We start from the raw sequence: 21,180 nt of genomic DNA, 5'->3' as shown, positions 1-21,180 counted from the left end.
CACTCTGTCTGTCCTTGGTTATTGATCCATTCGGGAGAACAAGAGCTGCACTGTCCTTCAAGCTCATTGAATGTGCCCCTTTGGGCCAGAGACACTTTCTTGCTATTTCTGTTCCTTTCTTGGGGCTCTCTGCAAGCAAATCTGATGAATCTGGACGGGCAGGTCTGATACAGCACAGTGGAACCTCCCATGTTGAGAGTGATGTAGAGAACAGAATGAGTCCTATGCCCTGTCATGGTGCAGAGGAGCTCCAGGGTGTCACTGCCTCCATGTGCCCTATCTTGAAACAGAAGGCACAGATATCTTTGCTTTTTGATCCTCTTAATTTATCAGAGTCCACCCTAGAAACACCCCTGTCAAAAACTACTTTGCTTCTTTTCTCAATTTCTTCTCCCTTGAGCAGGAAGCCTTGTTCTTACATCGCCCACCAATATTTTCATGCCATGAATCCCCCAGGACCAGGATTTTGGAATTAAGAAAAGCCTTATCTCTGCTTGTATGCTATACAAATTCTTCCACAAGGGTAGATGGGGTAAGGGAAAGCTCCAGGGGCAACCGGAAAAGAACATTAGTGAAACTTCAGAAGTGTCATCCTTCCCTAATTTTCCCCTCTTTCCCTTTAACCAAATCTTGCCAAGATTTTTGCCAGTAACATCTCTAAGAGCTGCTGTTTCTGAGTTACAACAAACCCTCAAACTCAAATTTCACATATGTAATTTCAGAACTTCTGCCAATATTTACATTTCATTGGTAGCCTTGATTAAGGCTTTTTAACCTAATTAACTCCAAATATTGCTAGTGAAAGAATATGTTTAGTCTTTAGCATTTCCTATGTCACTTTACAATTTTTTTTGTAAAATATTTTGTTATTCAATACAAAATAAATCTGATTGGTTATTTAATACAATGGAAATAAGGTTAATTCTTAAGAAAGCTTTTGAGTAGCAAATCCTATGTTGAAAGCGCAATTTTTTGTGTGTCCTAGCTAAAATTGCTAGAGGAATAGCCATATTGTGACTGCTAGACCAGTAGTGCAGATGTGGCTTTATGGCCCTATCTAAAGGATATCATAAAGCTAATTGAAAGTGAAAGATGAAGTGACCCAACATGTTTTTGTCATCATATATCTGACACGTATTTATTTTAAGACTACATTTTAGGGTGTACCAATCCATTATTGCTGCAATAATACTGCATAAGTAAACTACTACAAAACTCAGTGCTCTAAACAACCACCATTTTTATCATAGAGCTATGGATTGGGTTGGCTGGGGCTTGGCTGATCCAGGTGAGGTGTCTGGGGCAGATCCACCTCTCACTGCTTGGTACATCTCTCCTCCTCCTTGGACTAGCAAGATGATTGGGGCACATTCTTCCTATGCTCCATGAAGCAGCAGTGGCATAAGAGGACAAGAAAAAACATACAAGGCTTCTAAAAGCCCAGACTTGGAGAGGCACATTGTCACTTCTGCCTTGTTCCTTTGGCCAAGGCAAGTCAAGTGACTTAGCCCAACATCAAGGGATGGGGATGGAATTGCCACCAATGATGAGGCCATGGCAAGGGATGTATGAAAAACTCAAATCTGTATCACATATGTGTGGTCATTAGAGGTTTTTTGTCTTGGCTTTCAATTTTATAAGTTTTAATCTAACTTTTTGATACTTACTATTTTTGCCATTTATTACTTCTTTCTCAGAAAGCTTTATACAGTATATTAAAATTTTTTCCATGAAACAGTTGGTAACAAAAACAAAAATCCCTTAATCACAAATCAAATGCAAACTTCTAGATGAAGATTCTCAAATATGATGCCTGACAGAGGGCCTCCGAGAGAGGGGCTCGGTGTGGTCACAGATATATTCTCTTGCCTTAAAACAGAATGCGATTTTCAAAACAGTTGATAATTTATCTTACTGAAATAATAATTAGGCCATCACCTTTCCTCAGAATTCTTGGCTGATGAAACCTAAAAGAATGATTGATTTTAGGTAGCTGAAACTAGCCTTTAGAGTACCAGCTTTTATATTTCAGTAATTTCTGACAAAAATCACTCTTTAAAACATTAATTTTTGCCTGGGCACAGTAGCTCATGCCTGTAATCCCAGCACTTTGGGAGGCCAAGGCAAGCAGATCACCTGAGGTCAGGAGTTAGAGACCAGCCTGCCCAACACGGTGAAACTCGTCTCTACTAAAAATACAAAAATTAGCCCAGTGTGGTGGCGAGCTCCTGTAATCCCAGGTACTTGGGAGGCTGAGGCAGGAGAATCGCTTGAACCCAGGAGGTGGAGGTTGCAGTGAGCCAAGACCACATGCCATTGCACTCCAGCCTGGGCAACAGGAGCAAAACTACATCTCGAAAACAAAAACATTCATTTTTCTCCTCCCTGCCTTTTAAAGCAGAGTTGGCAGAGCATAGGGGCTTGCCCCAGGCCAATATTCAGTAGGGCTGCTGAAAGTGCTGGCATCTTCCTCCTACTTCTTCACTGTTTTAATGAAGATCTGGAGAGATGCTGCCTGAAGCCAGATTTCTGAAAAAAACTTCCAGTTGCAGAAACTTCCTGAAATAGTCTCATTGGTATTTGTGTTACAGAGAGCAAACTGTCATCATTATTATTCTGGATTTAGAACTAAATCTGATGAAACTTGTGCTTGTCTTTGAAAATGTAGCAAAATTTTGCCTTTAAAGGTAGGTTATCTCAAAATGCATACCCTTTCTTTATCTTATTGCAAAATTTTGTTCTTTGAGATAATATTTTCTTTTTAATTCCATTAAAAACAAACTCATAAAGGCAATATGATTTATCAGTATAAAAGTAAATTCAAATATTGAGAAAATGTGAAATGATAAGCAAACCAAATTTCATTGAGTTATTTTCATTTGCACTTAAAGTCCATTAAAAATTTCAGGTTTCAATTCATCACCTCATTATGATGACATATAAGAAATCAAACTAGCTGCCATGAAATTGAGTGGATTATAATAACCCCACCAAAATAATGGCTACCATTCTCTAAAGATAGGAAGTCTTAGTCTAAACTGGGAGCCAAACACTAATATAATCAAGGGATAATGTATTCAGTAAGCACAAAATGAGAGGTAAATAAATATTTGGCTCATTTTTCATCTGGATAGATTTAGATCAATAATAAAAGTAAAAATTATAGCCCTACCTAACTCAAGACTGAAAATATTTACTATAAAGCTTGAGCTTAGCAATTTTCAGAAAAATTATGGTCAAGTGGTAAAACAAATTATTACTTTTCATCTAGTTGAGAGATGTAAAATATTTAAATATACAACAATTACGTTTTCTCCTATTCAAGCAAAACAAAATTATGACCACCTTTTAGAAATATGGAAGCCCCATAAATGTTATCCAAAGTATGACTAACTCTCAAACCTAGTAGGACAACAAAATAATGCAATATGATATAACTAGTACCTAGATTTAATATATATTTAACATAATATAGCTTATATCTGAGAAATGTACCATTTTATAGCATACTAGTAGAGCTTTTAAATAGCATATTAGGGAAACATATATTTTATTATTAACAAGTAAGTAATTAAAAATCCATTTTGATTATAATGAAATGATAAAGAATAAAAATGACTTTAGCCCCTTAATACTACCCCCAAATTATAAGGAGATAATAAACTTCCATGTTTTTCTTAAGTTAATGTAAATATTTGGGAGTAGTTCTCCGCAGAAGCCCTTTGTTTGGTAACCCATCTGGCTTTAAGTCAGGGCTCCATTATTTAACAAAGGAAACTCTCTTTCCTTTTGGCTCTTTCTCTAGTAAATAAACTATTTATCAGGAGTTGGTTTTACCTGGGGAAAATTTATCTCTAAACCGCTCCTTTTGAGGCAATGATGCTTTAAAAGAGTAAAATATTTTACTCTTTTAAAAGTATATATATATATGTAATATATGTATATGTTCTTATATATACACACACATTATATATGTGTATGAAGTTGATTTTTCACATATATTTGTTTGAGGCAGAGTCTCATTCTCTTGCCCAGGCTGGAGTACAGTGGCATGCTTCAGGGCTGACTGCAGCCTCCACCTCCCAGGCGCAGGTGATCCTCAGCCTCCCTAGTAGCTGGGACTACAGGTATGTGCCACCAGACCCAGCGAATTTTTATATTTTTAGTAGAGACAGGATTTTTGCCAGCCTGGTTGTGAACTCCTGGACTCAAGTGATCCATTCACTTCGGCCTCCAAAAGTCTAGGATTGCAGCATAAAATAAAGTCAGTCTTTAAGGACTGTGTGTGTGTGTTTATATATATGTGTGTGTGTGTGTGTGTGTATGTTCATGTGTTTAAATACACATAAGTGGTCTGCTCTTCATACAGAACTTTGCTTTCTTATAATCATATGATGAGTTTGTTTTTTCACTAATTCCAGGGAAAATCTGTGATTGCAACATCAGCTTTTGTGCATACTGGAGAATGGGGTTTATTTCTGCACTGCTGGCTTTGCCTTCAAGCAACTCAGCTAACTTCAGACGGAATGTGAATGTGTTTTAAAGCAGGTGTGGGGATTTAGGTTTTGGACAGCCAGTAGAATCTTTTCATAGAGCTAAACAAATGAACTCTCTGTTAGTTTCTTCTCTTGTCTATCTGTAGCTACTTTATCTTCATCTCTTTCCGTGTCTTACTCAAGCTATTTACTAGATAGATCCTTGCTACTCAAAGTTTGATGTAGGGACTTGCAGCCTCAGCATCCAGGGAGCTTGTTAGAAATGTAGAATCCCAGGACCAATCCCAGATTTACTGAATTTGAATTGGCATTTTAGCAAGATCCCCTGGTGATTCCTATGCTCATTTTATTTTGAGAAGCAGTAATGTAGGGGAAATAAAAACTTTAAACCTGAAGATGTTTAAAAAGGCAGAAGTTATGCCAGCAAATATCACTCTCCTATGTAAGAACCCTAAATGGAGAACAAAATTCCACAAATACAGACAAAAGGAGCCTTTACATCACGGGAAGAGCAGCAGCACTGCAGGCTGGATGACTTACAGGGAATCCCAACTCAATAAAACGAAGGAACATATTATTAAAGAAATATTTGTAAGCAAATTGAAGGAAGCTTCATTTAAGGGGGAACACTACAGGCTAAGTTGGCCAAGCTGCTTGCAGGGAACGGGCAGTTCTTTCTATTTCTATAAACTGAAGGCTTCTTGGAATGTGAAATCAAGAATTACAAACTGGGCAGTAGACAGGATTATTATTATATTTTATTTATTTTATTTATTTTTGCTATGAAAGGGCCTGAGCTATATTAAGTTGTCTCATTGACCACACCCAAAAGGTATTGCTGAACAGCAAGAGTTGAGGTGGCACCAATCTATTAACTTCATAAAAAAGAACAATTTCTTAGGAGCTGCTTCAAAGTAGCCCAAACCTATCCTTCATTTTGGAGAGTCCCATGCCCTGCAGACTTCATTGCAGACTTGAGGGATTTTCCTTTCCAATTCTGAATATTTCTTCAACTCTAAGAACTGTAAAATCATGGAAATCAATAGATCCCTAGCTCATCACACAGCATAGAGCCTGGCCTGCATCTGATCTGCCCCAGATTAATGTTTATTATTGCCAAAGTTCTTCCAGGAAAATTATTTTACAATCTTCTATTTGCCATTTTCCCTTGTTTGAACATACTTATGGTCACAGTTTTTTGTGTTTCTGTGTGCCTAGTTGAATAAGATTGTTGCTTAGGATAACCCCACATAGGATTTCTCTCCTCAGAAAAAAAAAAAAAAATAGTCTTTTTTTTTTTTTTTTGAGACAGGGTCTGTCTCTGTCACCCAGGCTAGAGTGCAGTGGCGCGATCTCGGCTCACTGCAAGCTCCGCCTCCCGGATTCACGCCATTCTCCTGCCTCAGCCTCCCGAGTAGTTGGGGCTACAGGCGCCTCCCACCACGCCTGGCTAATTTCTTTTTGTATTTTCAGTAGAGACAGGGTTTCACGGTGTTGGCCAGGCAGGTCTCGATCTCCTGACCTCGTGATCCGCCCACCTCGGCCTCCCAAAGTACTGGGATTACAGGCGTGAGCCACTGTGCCCGGCCAAAAAAATAGTTTTAATAAAAATCACTTTACACAGTTATTTTTTTTCCTAGGACCCTTCGATCACTTCCAGGACAAATAATACCAACAATGCTGATACATTTTTAGCAATCTAATTTAAAAAATTATAATCATCATAGGATTTTCCTCATCTAAATAAAATGTATATTAATGATTCAGTTGATTGCTCACTTGTTTCTTCTATATGATAGCAAATTACTTTTTGGTGTTTTATTTCCAGTGCTTTCATCATGCCCCTCACTCCACCCATCCCATCCCCTCACGGCCCCTGCACATACAACATGTGAAATTGATCGAATAGACTAGAAATTCTGTGGGGATCTTTTCATCTTGTTTATGTTACCTAACCCTGAATAATGTGTGCTATTCCTATGTCTGCCTCAAAAAGGCTATAGATAACTGGAGAGACAGGGTTGGTTGCATCTTATGCTTCTTTTTATGTATTCTAGTGTCATGATTTCCCATTTTTTCAATCTAATTCTTGACTTTGATACTGATTGGTTTACCACTGTCACTTTGTGAGAAAATATGTAGAAACTGGGTGTGATGGTATGCACCTGAAGTCCCAGAAACTGGGGAGGCAGAAGAGGGAGGACCACTTGAACCTAGGAGATTGCATCACTGCACTCCAGCCTGGGTGATAGAACAAGACCCTGTCTCTAAAAAATAAAATAAAGAAAATTTATCATGAGCAAATTATTCAATAGGAGAAAATAAATTCATATATGGTTTTCCCTGGGATCTCCAAGATGAAGTAACTGACAATAAAATTGGATAACATATTAAAGGATGTACAAACTGACAAGAAATTTCCAACAAAATGAAGAAAATACGAAATAAGGTTTCTGTCTAGAAAACAATATGCTGAGTCCAAATTGAAATTATTGCTGTAATTATTAATATTTTACATGTCAGGATGTTTAGCATTGAGAAGAAAAATCATCACTGGGCTTTTGATACACATTAGGCAAGTCTGTGTGAAGGAATAAAATTCTACAAAATTTACAAAAATGAGAATAATGGCATTTGGGAACTATTTTTCTGACTTTAGCTGGAGTGTAAGGTCTAGACCTCAGATCCTAAGAAGAAAGAAAGGGTGTGCCCTGAAAAGCGGCGTACAGGGCTGGGGGAGGGGCTCAGGGATTAGACGGAGGCCGAGTAAGGAGGGTACGTGAAGCCCGGGTGCTAGCTTGGGGCAGCTCTTACTTCTGAGGACATGAAACTGCCTCCATTGATGGGAGAATGGAAAAAAGGTGCTTCTCAGAGTAGGAAAGGTGGATGAATGAAGATTTTGGCTGGAAGTCATAAGAACAGCCATGGACACATTCTTTCAGGAAGTAGAAAATCATCTCTACAGTGATTAAGAGTGGACTCTGATGTCAGGCTCTCTTGGCTCAAATCCTGACTGTGGTCTAGGGCAAATTCCTTAACTTCGCAGCATCAGTTTCATTATCTGAAAAATGGGAATGACAGTAACATTCCCATCGTAGGGTTACTGTACTGATTAAGTAAATGCCCAAAAGATTATAAGTCCTCGACAAACCTAAATACTCCTGTTATTGTTTGTACTGAGATCAGAGGTCTCCCAGCCATATAATGCATGAAGAATTTCCACCAGTTTCCTCCTCAGTAAAATAAACGTGGTGGTTATTTCTCACCACTTGCCTCCCTGGGATGTGAAGTGTGCATCCCTGAAACTTTCCAAATGACTCCTTGTTTCACTGCCCTAGTTAGCTGAGACAGCAGTTGGCTGGAACCGATGTGCCAGTCAGTTAGAGAAACAGGTCCTGCATACTGCCCTTCTCTCCCCTTTTGTTACTGGTTGGTGCTCGGTGACAAGTGACTGGGAGGCAGGAAAGAAAAGAATGCTCCAAAGATGACCTGCTGCTCTCACCTCTTCCTGATCCATTTATGTCTGAGAGAAATATTTGCCCTTGACTACATGCTGTTTCCCACTCTGAGTCATGTCTCTTCCTTTCTCTCATCATCCTACACCCCTACCTTTTCCTATAATGGCAAAATGATTTCTCCAGTCACACAGCTGAGCTGAATGACCTAATACGTCCAAGCGCAGGCAGATAGGTGTCCCTGTCCTATTTTTGGTTAATTGTTGAAGTGGTGTCCTCTGATTTCTCTGACTGCAGCATGGTCTTTCTTTGCCACAGACACGCCGCAACAGTCAACAGCACAGAGAGGCAAGGCGAAAGAAGACACAGATAGATGGTCACAAGTTACAGTTTCATTTTCATTTTCAGTTGCACGCTTCGGCATTGTCTTTAGGGCACATGGTTCCAGCAGAGCCCTCATGCCCACTCCTAGGGTCCTATTCATTCAGTAAGACAAAAGCAACTTTCCTTTGTGGATAAAAAGAAAAGTCTTTAGCTGACTTGAACTTCCTCCACTCCTGTTCAGATTCCATGCCCCTTTCACTAGGGATTTGGGTTGTCCAAAAGCGAAACTGGGAAGGCTGAAGGCCATGTGATTGGAGCCTCTTGTTTCCCTTTGTCACAGCTTTCCCTTTGGTGACATCTCTTTTAATCGGTGTGTGGTGCTCTCATATTGTGCTCAGAGCTCTTATGCTTGGTTCCCATATGTAGTTTTCAACACTCCTTTCTCAGATCATTTGTTCACCTAAAGTAAATAGATGACTGCTAATAGATTGAAATGTTACCCCACTCAAGGATAGGTTTCACTTAAAAAAGTATCAAGATGTCAAGTTCCAATGGCAGCATTTCAGGTACAATCCAAAGCAAGAAACTGGAGAGTGGGCACAGAAATGTCTTTAAAAATGTAGCAAGGGGTGCTTTATTTTGCTCGTTTTGCTATTTTGGGGTGAATAGGGAGAAGAAATTGGGATGGTTAAATTATAGTTGCCAAACTTATTTTTACTCCTAAAAAATATAAACTGAATATCTAGTATACTTGTATCCTTTACCCCTCATCTGTCAACTTCTTCCCCTGTCCTCCCTACACACATATACACCTTGTAGGGAAGAAGTGTACCAAATCCTGATTTGTGATAAATTACATTCATTGTGGTTATTTTTCTTTGCAGTTCTACTTACTATTTTTTAAGTTTTCTAAAGTAACGTGTAACCCTATAAAAATTCCGTAAGCTCTTGTTATCTTAAACAAACATTCTAAAATGACAAAGTTGCAAGCTAGAAAAACCGAGCTATTATTTGTTTGATTTCTCCATTATGTTATTTAATTTGTCCTGGGATTCAAATGAGACAATGTATTTTCTAAAATGTAAAACCCAAAGAAACAATGTTTCAGTGTTATAAATTTCAAAGTGAGGAATAGAATAGTAAATGAAATAGCAACATTCTAAAAAGCATGAAAGTGTGTTTCCAAACAAGTTTCTAAATGCTAGGGCTTTCTACCCCTGAAGAATTTAAAGTAAATTTTAGATACGAGAATGGAGACTAAAGGCAGGCATTACCCCAGTCGATAAAATATAAAATGGTTTATATACATTTTAGTTTTCTCAACTTAATGAGTCATGAGAGAAAATGGTGGGAAGGAAATTTTTATTAGAATCAGTACATTTCAAATCCCTTTTGTAAAGAAGAAATTATGAAGTTGTAGTGCAATTCCCACTCCCAGTTCTGCAATTATCCCAAGCTTTCTCCAGTTATTTATTTACATAATCATTCATTCAGAAAATATTGATGGAACTCATTAAGTACTGGGCACCATTTCAGAATCCCAGCAAAGGTGAAGTGATGTTTTTGGTTCTCACATACCTAACTAGCAGTCTAATGGTGTTAGTTAACAGGGTTACTTTTACAATGTGACAGGTGATAATAGGAATTTGTACAAGATTTTAGATGTAGACACAGAAGAGGCACTTAATGTGGAAGAATTTTGGAAACAGAGAAGAGTGAGGCAGGCATGAGGAGAAAAACAATGCTGGCATGGGTACATGGGAGTAGCAGGGGTTGTTCAGTAAAGCTACAGAAGAGTTGCTAATGATGACAACAGTTTGATGGTGAAGGCCTTGCATATGTTGCTCAAGAACTTGGAATATTATTCTCAGGGCAATCACATACAATTGATAGTTTTAAGCAGGGAAATGACAGGGTAGTCTTGGTATAATCACGTTCTTTTAGAGAAAAATGGACTGGTGATCATATTGAAGGCAAGGAGTGAGGCCAATTAGGAGGCTGTGGCAAATAGCCAGGCAAAAGAGAAAGATGGCAGTAATTATGGTGGCATAGCAGTGATTTTGATAGAAAATCTTCGAATGAAATAGAGTCATTCCTCGGTACCCTCAAGGGATAGTTTCCAGAATTCCCCTGCAGATATAAAAAATCCTTGCATACTTAAGTCCCATCATCCCTGCAGAACCCAAGGAGGTGAAAAGTCAGCCCTCCTTGTCTGAGGGTTTTGCATCTTGCGATACTCTATTTTGGATCCAGTTTGGTGGTGGATGAGGAACCTGTGCATACAGAAGGCTAACTGTATTTACTGAAAAAAAATCTGAGTATAAGTGGACTGCACAGTTCAACCCCATGTTGTTAAAGGTTCAATCGCAAATACTATTTAAGATATGAAGTAATTTTTTTGAGAAATTCATAATAATAATAAAAAAGACAGCATTGATAAAAATCTTAGGACCTCTGTTTTAATGAATTGAGGCCAAATACAGTCTCAAAATCAATAGAAGGGTGAAAAGTACATGCATTAATTATCGTATTTATAGCACACCTATCCTGTAATTGATGGAAAATTCACTGATTTAAAAAAATGTTTTTGGATTGGACAGCTAGGTTGGTTTTCATATACATAGTCCAGTCTTCATCCTACCAAAGTCACAGAAAACAATGAGATGGGAAGCTCCGGAGAGACCATTTAGTTCAATTCTTTCATTAATGATAAGAAAACTGAGAACCCGAGATTAAACCCTTTGCATGAGGGGATACACCTCAATAACGGCAATGCTGAGGCTGGAATCCAGTTGCCTGACTTCTAGGGCAGGGCTTTTTCCACTACAGTTCAACAACTTTCCAAGGGAGGCATCAAAATAAATTAATGGGATGTGGAGGACTATCAAAAAGATGAATTTTTAAAAGTTCCTCAAAACTATAAAGAACATTTTAAAAAGCCAAGCACCTGCTTTATTATTATAGGTTGGTCATTTTTCCAGATGAACTGACAAGAAAATGTATGCCAATATCAGCAACTACTCACTTTCCAAAAATAATTTTGGACTCTAGTCTAGCTTCATGGTACAGGTATCCAAGTACATGTGATTTATATTGTTACTTTCTTATTTTAAAAATTAGAAACAGAAATTTCAGTTTATTTAGGATTAGCAAGAAAAGACTTAATAAAAAAGAAGAAGTATGGTGGGTGTGTGAACAGGCTATTTTATACTATTTATCAAATAATAGAACATTTATATGGAACCTCTTTAAGTGCTGGAAAACAAAGAATTCAACTACCAATGTAATAATTTTTAAAAATGCATTCCTGAATAAGCAATAACTAATGTATTTATTATCTATTTTGAGTTTTTAATAAGGTAAAAATAAATATGAAAGGTTCCATATTTACTGTAATAAAAGCAATACACACATTTGTAGCCTTTTAGAAAATTTATTATGAATTCTGAGGAAGTCTGCTCATCATATACCTCCCCCAGCCCCAAATAAAACAAACAACATGTTTGTACATAAAGCCTGGATTTACTTGGTACAAAATTTGAGTCTTTGAAAAAAATACTTAATGGAAAATCTCAATAAAAATTCATTTTGAAAGTAACCAGTACTGTTAAGAAATAAGGAAGTCATGTTACTTGAGAAGTCACAAAGTTTTATTACAGAACTATGTGTATATATTTTGGGTTTAAAACTTGCCAATAGCTATTTGAAAGGATAGAAGCTCATAATTTATTAAAATAGATATTTTATTAATCAAATGTTTTTGGCTTATCAACATATCCAAATGTTTAAAAAATGTTTTTAAATATAGGACATAATTATAAAGTCATGAGGCTGATTGACCTTTTAAACTAACATAATAAAATCTATATGGTCAAAATGAGTGGTGATGCTTTAAGGTAATGATTATGCGTCCCATCTAAGGATGCTACAATGGCCTAGGGCAGTTTTGAAATGTCTCTTTGCAACTACCTTCAAAAGGATATGAGCTTCACAATTTAATCATTCATTTGATTTGGTCCCCAATAGTATTCCAGTTCAATCATCATTTATATTCACCAGTCCTGGCGATTTTGAAAAATCTTATTAATCTTATTTGTCACTTATGAGGGTATTCAAAGGAACGTCAATTGAGGTTCTGATGGTAATTCTGAAATTTAAGCATTTACACACTTTTAAGATGTGTAAATTTTAGTAACTACTCACATTATAGACTTGTTTTTGGCATATGTCTATCATTTTGAAATAATGAGATTTTTCTTTTTTCTTTTTCTTTCTTTCTTTTTTTTTTTTGAGACAGACTCTTGCTCTGTTGCCAGGCTGGAGTGCAGTGGCATGATTTTGGCTCACTGCAACCTCTGCCTCCCGGGTTCAAGCAATTCTCCTGCCTCAGCCTCCCAAGTAGCTGGGACTACAGGTGCATGCCACAATGCCCAACTAATTTTTTTGTATTTTTAGTAGAGACGGGGTATCACCATGTTGGCCAGGATGGTCTTGATCTCCTGACCTCATGATCCGCCAGCCTTGGCCTCCCAAAGTGCTGGGATTACAGGCATGAGCCACCATGCCCGGCCCAGAAATAATGAGATTTTTCAAAGCAACAGTGATTCATCACACTGAAATAGGACTCTACAGTTCAAAATGACAAGAATAACTTTATCCTGTGTTACATGTCAATATTAGAGAACATCTTAAAAGTTTGTAGCTGTTAGTTTTTAGTTTATGCATGTAGTTCAGTAGCCCAACAAGGTGACAACTCTCCTGTCTCTCTACATGAATCACTGTAGTTGAAATTGTACTAAAGTATCAGAAGTAACCTTTACTGTAAAATGTTAAATAGCACCAATATTACTCGAAAGTAAAGTGAAACATTAATAGGAATGCTGACACAGGTTTAATTTCTAACTACTAGAGAGAAAGCATCTCCTAGACAAAATACTATTTAGATATGAATTATTTTAAGATCACAGCCAGAAAAATGTCATAAAACATTTTAGATTTTGCCTGGAAAATTTAGAAAAGAAAGCTTTGTGTATCACTCTTTTATATTTTATTTCCAAAGAAGATGTATAAATGCTTACATAATCAAAACAGTGCAATCTTACCAATGAAGTTTACCTTGTGGGAGCTACATTTACTTATTTCATATATTAGTTCAACAACATAAATATAATAAAAATGCTTTTAAGCAATCTGATTAGAGCAACATTTATATTAAGTACAAAATATACAGTAAAATGAAACATCTTGTTAAATAGGCCTGTAGGAAAACAATACTTTAAAGGAATACATTTTCATGAATCTACTTTCACATTTATTTGTTTTATTGTATCTCATAGTTACTATAATCATTGTGTGCTTTTGTTACTGCAATTTCCAGGATCATTGTATATTCTCAGTATACCAGTGACTATATATGTAAAGGTAATTTAAAAAGCATTACTCCCAGAGTAAAAACAAACAAACAAACAAATAAGAAATCTCATTTTTAATGGGAACTTGTGCATAAAACTATTGTAGTATTTTGATAGAAATGTCCCTTAATTATTATAAATTTATCATTATAAAATATATACTATTGTACTAAAGCAAAACTGTCTGCCTTTAAATCTAAGTGGTGTCAACTTACTGTATAATTCTGGTTACAAAGTTAGATATGAAATCTTTGGCTATTCATTAGAAAAGCATTATTTGAAAAGATCTGTCAATAAACATTTCTAAATGTGGTTGCTCATCTTAATAGTTTTCTTAATTAGAACAGCTAGGAAATGAACAGAACAGTGGTGCTTTTATGTTATAACAACAAAGAAGTATTACAGTATCCCAATCTCCAGACCTGGGGTCCAGGTATTCAGTCCTGGCTCAGCTGCAGGCTGACAGAAGAGAAGCTTCGTCCTACGCTCGTACACAATGGAGCAATGATAACATCTGTCACACTCTTCCATATTGTCTGCACTGAAGGCAGAACCATCAGGCAGGTCTTTACAAAAGGCATTAAAATCCTGGAATGAAGGAAGAGAGATGTGTGAGGACTATTGTTGTTACCAAATAAGGTCTCTCTTGTACATGTATGAAAAGATACAACACTGATCCAATTTACTTAAATTTGGTTGAGCGTTTGAAACAAATAAATGAACAATGATCACTGATAATGATTTGGGCTTTTCGTCCCCCCGACTCTCATTTTGAAATGTCGTCCCCAGTGTTGGAGGTGGGGCCGAGTGGGGATAATTGGATCATGGGGGTAGATCTCTCATGAATGTCTTAGCACCTGCCACCCTCTTGGTAATGTGAGTTCTCACTCAATTAGTTTGCGTGAGATCTGGTTGATTAAAAGAGTCTGGGACCTCCCCATTCTCTCTCCTGCTCCCTTTCTTGCCATGTGACATGCCTGCTCCTCCTTCGCCTTCCACTATAAGTGGAAGCTTCCTGAGGTCCTTGCCTAAAGTAGATGCTGGTACTGTGCTTCCTGTACAGCCCACAGAACTGTGAGCAAAAATAAACCTCTTTTCTTTATAAATAACCTAGTCTCAGGTATTTCTTCATAGTAATGCAAATGGACTAAAGTGATAAGATGCACAAAAAATATGTTGCCTAAAAATATAGTCATGTAGATAATAAATACTAATATTCTTTCTATTGGTGGCATGCTATCTGAAACAGTAAAACAAAAATAAATAAAACCGTGTGTTTATCTACCTGGTCTCTGCCAGTTACCATTCACCTGCTTAAGTCTTCACATTTCTCTGAGGTTTTACTTCCTGATAGCCTTTCCTGTTGCCTCAGTCTTCTTCCCTTTTCCTGGACCAGGCTAGATCGGATACTCCCTCATTGTATTTCTAAAGTACTGAAACAAACTTCTTAATCTTCACATGTATCAAAAGGTATTATAAATAGATGCTGTATTTCTGTCCTTCCTACTAGAGTTTAAGTTTTTTTAAACAGTGAGGACATCCTTGACCCTTAGTAAATGTTTGAGCTAACGTAAATTTATCATTCTTTTATGCCTTATGTTATTAACTATGCTTTATATTTTTTAATTTTTCACAGTAATCACACACACTGAAAAGGGCTGAATGGTATAGTTGAAAGAACCCTGCAATTGATGTTAGAACTTTAACACAAGAAAACTAGTCTATCCTGAAATTGTTATTTTTTGTATGCTTGTTCCTAACATAGCTGCATATTCTTATAGTCCCCAGGATGGCTAATTTTATATGTAATTTTCTAAACTATGTTCTCTGCTGTAGTAATGTCCTCTGAGCACAAAAGTAGTAGTGAGATTTTCAGGCACTGCTGGTAGCCTCAATGGAAGCTTTATTATTACCTGGGTGGGGGTAAGGGAGTAGGCTGATTTTCTTGGTTTGCTATTAAAATATCACTTAAATGAGGGTCTGCTGTACTTAGCCCAAAATGAAGGAAATATTAGGCAGCTTTCTGATTGATTGATATGTTTTTAGAATTTAGAATTATTCACATTGACTGTCTTCACAAATTATATTTGTGTTTTATTTCAAGTGCAAAATACATGAAACACTTTTATATAATAAGAAAATTAATACTAAGTGTTTCAGAGATAAATAGCTGAATAGAAACCTCAATGATGGCAACTTTAGACTTCTTATTCTATTATATTTCTCACTTGATGTGTGGTCTTGGGCATGTTGCTACAAATTAAAGTGACAACAGGAGATCTGTCAGAACTGGCTATGAGGATTGACATTTATTATGTACCCCTGAAATATCTGTATGATGCTGTCATTATAATGTATAATAAATAGACCTATTTTGAAGGCAGAATATATAATGAAAATAACTATAACAAAATAACCTCAAATTGGCCTATTAAAAGGCTGAGGTTTAGATCAGAAAGTTTCCTAACCAAATCCATTTCACTTTGAATTCATTCTTTCTTTTCTTCTTTCTTTCTTTCTTTCTTTCTTTCTTTCTTTCTTTCTTTCTTTCTTTCTTTCCTTCTTTCTTTCTTTCTTTTTCTCTTTCTTTTTCTCTTTTTTTCTCTCTTTCTCCCTTCCTTCCTTCCTTCCTCCCTCCCTCCTTCCCTCTCTCTCTTTCTTTCTCTCTTTCTTCTCCCCTCCCCTCCCCTCCCCTTCCCTTCCTTCTTTCTTTTCAGGGTCTCACTCTGTTGCCCAGGCTGGAGCACAGCGATGTGATCTCAGCTCACTGCAACCTTTGCCTCCCAGGTTCAAGTGATTCTCCTGCCTCAGCCTCCCTGAGTAGCTGGGATCACGGGCACTTGCTACTATGCTTGGCTAATTTTTGTATTTTTAGTAGAGACAGAGTTTCACCATGTTAGCCAGGCTGTTCTTGAACTCCTGACCTCAAGTGATCTGCCCAGCTTGGCCTCCCAAAGTGCTGGGATTACAGGCGAGAGCCACTGCTCCCAGCCAGAATACAATGTACTTTCTATTCTTCCTTAGGCTAATAAATTTTCTATCTCCATGACTCCTTAGATCTCTGTGTCCTAAAAGGGAATTTAGCACATGTCAAAAGTGAATCTTCTTGTTCGGCAAAGCAGTTACCCACATTCGAGGAGTTCAGTTTATAGGGTGTTGTTAACTCATTTGGATTTTATTTTTCTTTACTTGTGTTCCCTCATTTTGGAGCCAAGAATCTAATGATCCTCTGATATCAAACTTAAGTTGGGTTCTCAACATCACAAATAGTTTAGCTTCTGAAACTCTAGGCAGTTCTGATTGACCCAAAATTTGGTTGAGGCTCAATGTGGCCAACAATTCTTAAGTAAATGTTATTATATATATATATATATATATATATATATATATATATATATACCCATATCCCTTATTTTTGCTGGGATGCAAAGCAAACAAATGTCCAACTGATGGAAATGGAATAGTAGCAATCTCATTTCTAGAAGACAGTTATATATATCCCCATATAACTGTCTTCTAGAAATGAGATTGCTACTATTCCATTTCCATCAGTTGGACATTTGTTTGCTTTGCATCCCAGCAAAAATAAGGGATATGGGTGCTCCAGCCACATTTCTTTGGTTATGATCCACTTATGACCAATGACCTGTGCTTAACAAACAGCAGCTTTCTCTGTCTGACTGTAGTATGGAATCCAACTAATTCACTGATTCCTAATGGCCTGTACTTCCGGTCTAGGATCCAACACCACCAGACTTCTGTGTTTTATTGTTGTTGTTTGTTTGTTTAAAGGATCTAAAATCTGACCTGTTTTAATATTGTGACATGGTTCAAAGTTCCACTACTGCATATTTTCCTAGCTTTGGTCACCACTACCTTTTTGGTAAAAACAATACACAAGCCCCTGCTTTAAAAAAATATATATAAAAAGAAAATAAAAAAAGTTTGCCCAAATGGGTTTGCAATTCTGTAAGGTCTGTCCTTGATCTGGTCTTCTCATGTCATGGGAATACAATCTATTAATGATAAACCTATTTTATCAAGGCATAAGCTAACTTTTAAGCATTCTTGTTTGAAATTACTCTTCTACTTGCAATCACAGCTGCCTGGTGACAAATGTCTGACAGTTAAATATTAATGCCCCACATAAACATAGTTAAAAAATCAAGCTGAAGTTAAATAATATGTTTTATGTGGCTAAAAAAAGGTGCATTGATGATTCACCAATTGAAGCACTATACAAAAACACCTCCCATTCTCAGAAGAGCCAGCTGGAGAGAGGCATTGCTTGGTTAATTGTAGTTTTACTTATATCTTTCCACCGTTTAGTAAATGAGAAACTTTTTTTTTTTCAAATTCTTTCACAAAAGCTTTCGGAAACCTAGCTTTGTTGACTATAAATATGGTACTTTACGTTTCCAAATAGCTTCGTAGCCAGCATTTCACAATATGCTATGCGGTCACTCAGTTTTTCACAGTTCTGAAAGTGAGAAAACTGACATAGAGGTTAGATGATTAGTTTTAGTTAATTGGAAATCCCAAATCTTATGTGCCAACTTAGGCATCTTAAAAAAAATTCACGTGGAAATGTCAGAATATAACTATCCATTTGACCTTCATGAAGCTGATCATGTACAAAGGCAGCATTTTCATTTCCCTGGCAATCTTGGCACCTTCAACATAGTTTAATTGTTTACAAACTTTAGTGATAAAATTAAATTGGTGTTCTTTGTGTATCCTTTACATATTTGGTAAATTTTCATTTATCCTTTCAAAGTCTTTTTCGACTCCCTTCCCTCTTCAAAGCCTTGTCTGTTCCTCCCTCTTTGTCAGTTGACTGTGTTTTCTAAGCGTCCATCTATTTACCTACCCAGCTGCCCTGATAGGCTGTGAGTAAGCTGAAGGCAGACCCTATCTCTCATTCATCCTGGCCCAGTGCCCAGCACAAACTAAGCACTCAATCAATTTAAAGTTTGTTAAACTAACTAGCTAGCTAACTGACTAAAGAAATTAAGATTATGGTGGTATAGAAGAATAAAGGATAAATTGGTAACTTCTAACAATGAACACCGAGCATTTATCAGGGTGTGGCAATATCATATAAAGTGTAAGAAAGACACGGAGGTACCTTGGGTTATACCTTTCACCAGGGCTAACCTGAAACACTAGCGTGACAACCGTTGTGATACTGGGGATGATCTGAATATTCTTCCTCTCAGATTAAAGTGGATATTTTCTAACACAGCAACATTTATTGGCAAAATATGACATTTTCCTTAAAAAAATTTAAAAGATGCTTAAGAATGTTCTCTACAGTTTAGGACACATTTTGAGTATGAATAGAGTTACTCAAAACAGCCTATCAATATCCAGTGGGCTTCCATATTTCTTTCCCCTTTAACTAGATGCCACTTCCATTTGTGTTTCATCAGTGAGAAAGTAATTTGGAGGCCTTCTCATTCATTATCCCGCAGCTGGAGTTTTCATTCGTTTGTACTGGGTGACCCTCGCCTTAACTGCACACACCTCCCTTTCCTCTGGGTCCCATCCTTGCCATCTGCCAGGGGCAAAGTTCAAGCAGCCCCTCCACACCACTGCTTAACCAGGTCTGACATCTTCATCCAATTCTACTGTCAGCGGCATTCTGCTCAGAGATCACTTTTGTTTTACCCCAAGCACAGGTAGTGACTGAATAAAAGGCAATGAAAGAAAGAAGAGTCCTGCCCAGAACCACAGGCACGAGTCACAACAGGGCCCCGAGAGCAGCCTGTGGCAAGAAGTGTGGCTTCCAGGTACCCGCCTCCACACTCAGCCCAGCCTTATGTATGCAAGGAAAATCACACCCCAGGAAAGACCGACATTCTTTCTCCTGTTGAAACTCCAAGCCCAAACTGTTATTCTAAAGGAAGCGCACTGCCTTTCAAGGCCTTCCAGTTCTTCCTACTGCTTGGGAACTGATGCGCGTTCCTCCTCCTGACGCCGGCCTGGGATAAGGGGAGAGTAGGGGGCAGGTGGCGGAGCATATACCCATGTTTCAGAAAGCCGGTTCACCCGGTGTGCCCCGTCTCACCAGATGTGCAGACAGCTGAGGGTGGCAAAGAGAATTCCCGCAATGAAGGCCAGGGGAATGGCCAGGAACACCGTCAGGAACTTGTACATTACGTATTTGCTGATTTCAAAGAGGGCATGGCTGCAGATCCACACTTTGTCAAAGGAGTGCGTAGTCACCGGCTCTGCGATCACATCCTCGAAGCCCAGCTGCGGAGACAGGAGGCATGCCCGAACTGTCACCGACCTGCCGCCCCGGGAACCGGGAGCGCTTTGGGCGGGGGAAGCAGGAGGGAAGGACGTGCCAGGGCGTCCGCCTCTTCTCTTAGGGTCACGGTGGGCGCACAGGAATCTGGCTAAGAATTCCTGGCTACGCGGGCGGCCTGGTGACGGGTGGGACCGGGGAAGGGTGCGAGTCTCAGACCCTGCGGGGCCGACCCGCTGGCAAGGGTGGGACGGGATAGGGCGGGGCTGAGGGGCGCCCGCACCTCCCAGCCTCAGCGGGGACTTGGGCCCGCCCGCCCCGGGCTTCACCTTGAGATGCGAGTTGAGCCGGTGGGGATCCCGGTCCTGGCCCGAGTCCGCGAACTTCTCGGGGTCGGCGTACTCGAGGCTGCTATGGTGGCTGTAGGAGTCGTCGTCCATGAAGAGCTGCACGTCGGCCTTCTCCGTCTCCAGCCCCATCGCGGCCTCGGTGCGCGGCCGCTGCAGCCCGGCTGGCGCGGTGCGGCTCCCGTTCCGCGCGGCCTCCCCTTCCCGTAGCGCCCGGCCCCGCCCCGCCTCGCCTCGCCCTGCGCGGCCCGGGCGGCGGCCGCTTCCCGCTGTGGGCTCCAGCTCCCAGCCCGGTCGTCCCGAGCCCCGCCCCGGCGCCCCGCCGCCCCTCCCCGCCCGCCTCCCCGGCTGGGGGGCAGGGAACCGTCCCCACGAGTCACAGCCCGGGCCCTGCAGTGGGCGGCGACGCCTGCAGCTGGGACGAGGAGGGCCTCCTGGTCACCCTTCTGGAGGCCCCTACTGTCATGCCTCAGAGCTGGTAGGTGGTCCCAGGGAAGACAACGGCCTTCCTGGAGGGAGGGAGCCTTGTGGTTAGGAGCACGGGGTGCGAAGCAGGTCTGTGCTCACCTCCGGCTGTGTTTGCCCTGCGTGCTTCGGCCCATGGTGCTGGTACTGAGCCTCTGGGAACCTCAGCTGCCTCGTTTGCAAAATGGGGGCTGTGGCACCTGCTTCAGAGGTGTCCGTGAGAATTAAATGTTAATTTCACGTAAAATTCTAACACACATGGCCCATGGCCCGTAACACACAGTTATGAACTTCCAATCAACGTTGTTGCTGCTGTAGTGAGAGGTAAGGAGCCACAAGGTACCTGAGTGCTAGGTGACCTGCAAGTGCATGTGGAGTTGGGGAGGCGAACGCCCTGGTCCTAGAGTTTGTGCCTTCAGACCTGAAGGG

At 39.3% G+C, this 21,180-nt stretch overlaps 1 protein-coding gene across 2 annotated transcripts; it reads right to left on the bottom strand.

The window, feature by feature from the left end:
• Positions 1–11,692: 11,692 nt before the first annotated feature.
• Positions 11,693–20,646, bottom strand: CAV2 (caveolin 2). 2 transcript variants are annotated; one of them, XM_030826727.1, is made up of 3 exons: positions 20,269–20,646; positions 19,757–19,944; positions 11,693–14,274 (listed from the first exon to the last, which is right to left on the bottom strand). In XM_030826727.1, exons 1-3 carry the CDS (start codon positions 20,416–20,418, stop codon positions 14,124–14,126), a joined length of 489 nt encoding a protein of 162 aa, XP_030682587.1. In that variant the 5' UTR covers positions 20,419–20,646; the 3' UTR covers positions 11,693–14,123. The 2 variants fall into 2 exon arrangements, with proteins under 2 accessions (XP_030682587.1, XP_030682588.1); XM_030826728.1 differs by lacking the exon at positions 19,757–19,944 and having other exon boundaries at positions 14,086–14,274.
• Positions 20,647–21,180: the final 534 nt, after the last annotated feature.

This window comes from Nomascus leucogenys, chromosome 13 (assembly GCF_006542625.1).
Source record: "Nomascus leucogenys isolate Asia chromosome 13, Asia_NLE_v1, whole genome shotgun sequence".
In the NCBI taxonomy this organism is placed as follows: Eukaryota; Metazoa; Chordata; class Mammalia; order Primates; family Hylobatidae; genus Nomascus; species Nomascus leucogenys.
Note: the sequence above shows the minus strand (reverse complement) of the source record. Positions and strands in the feature narration are given on the sequence as shown.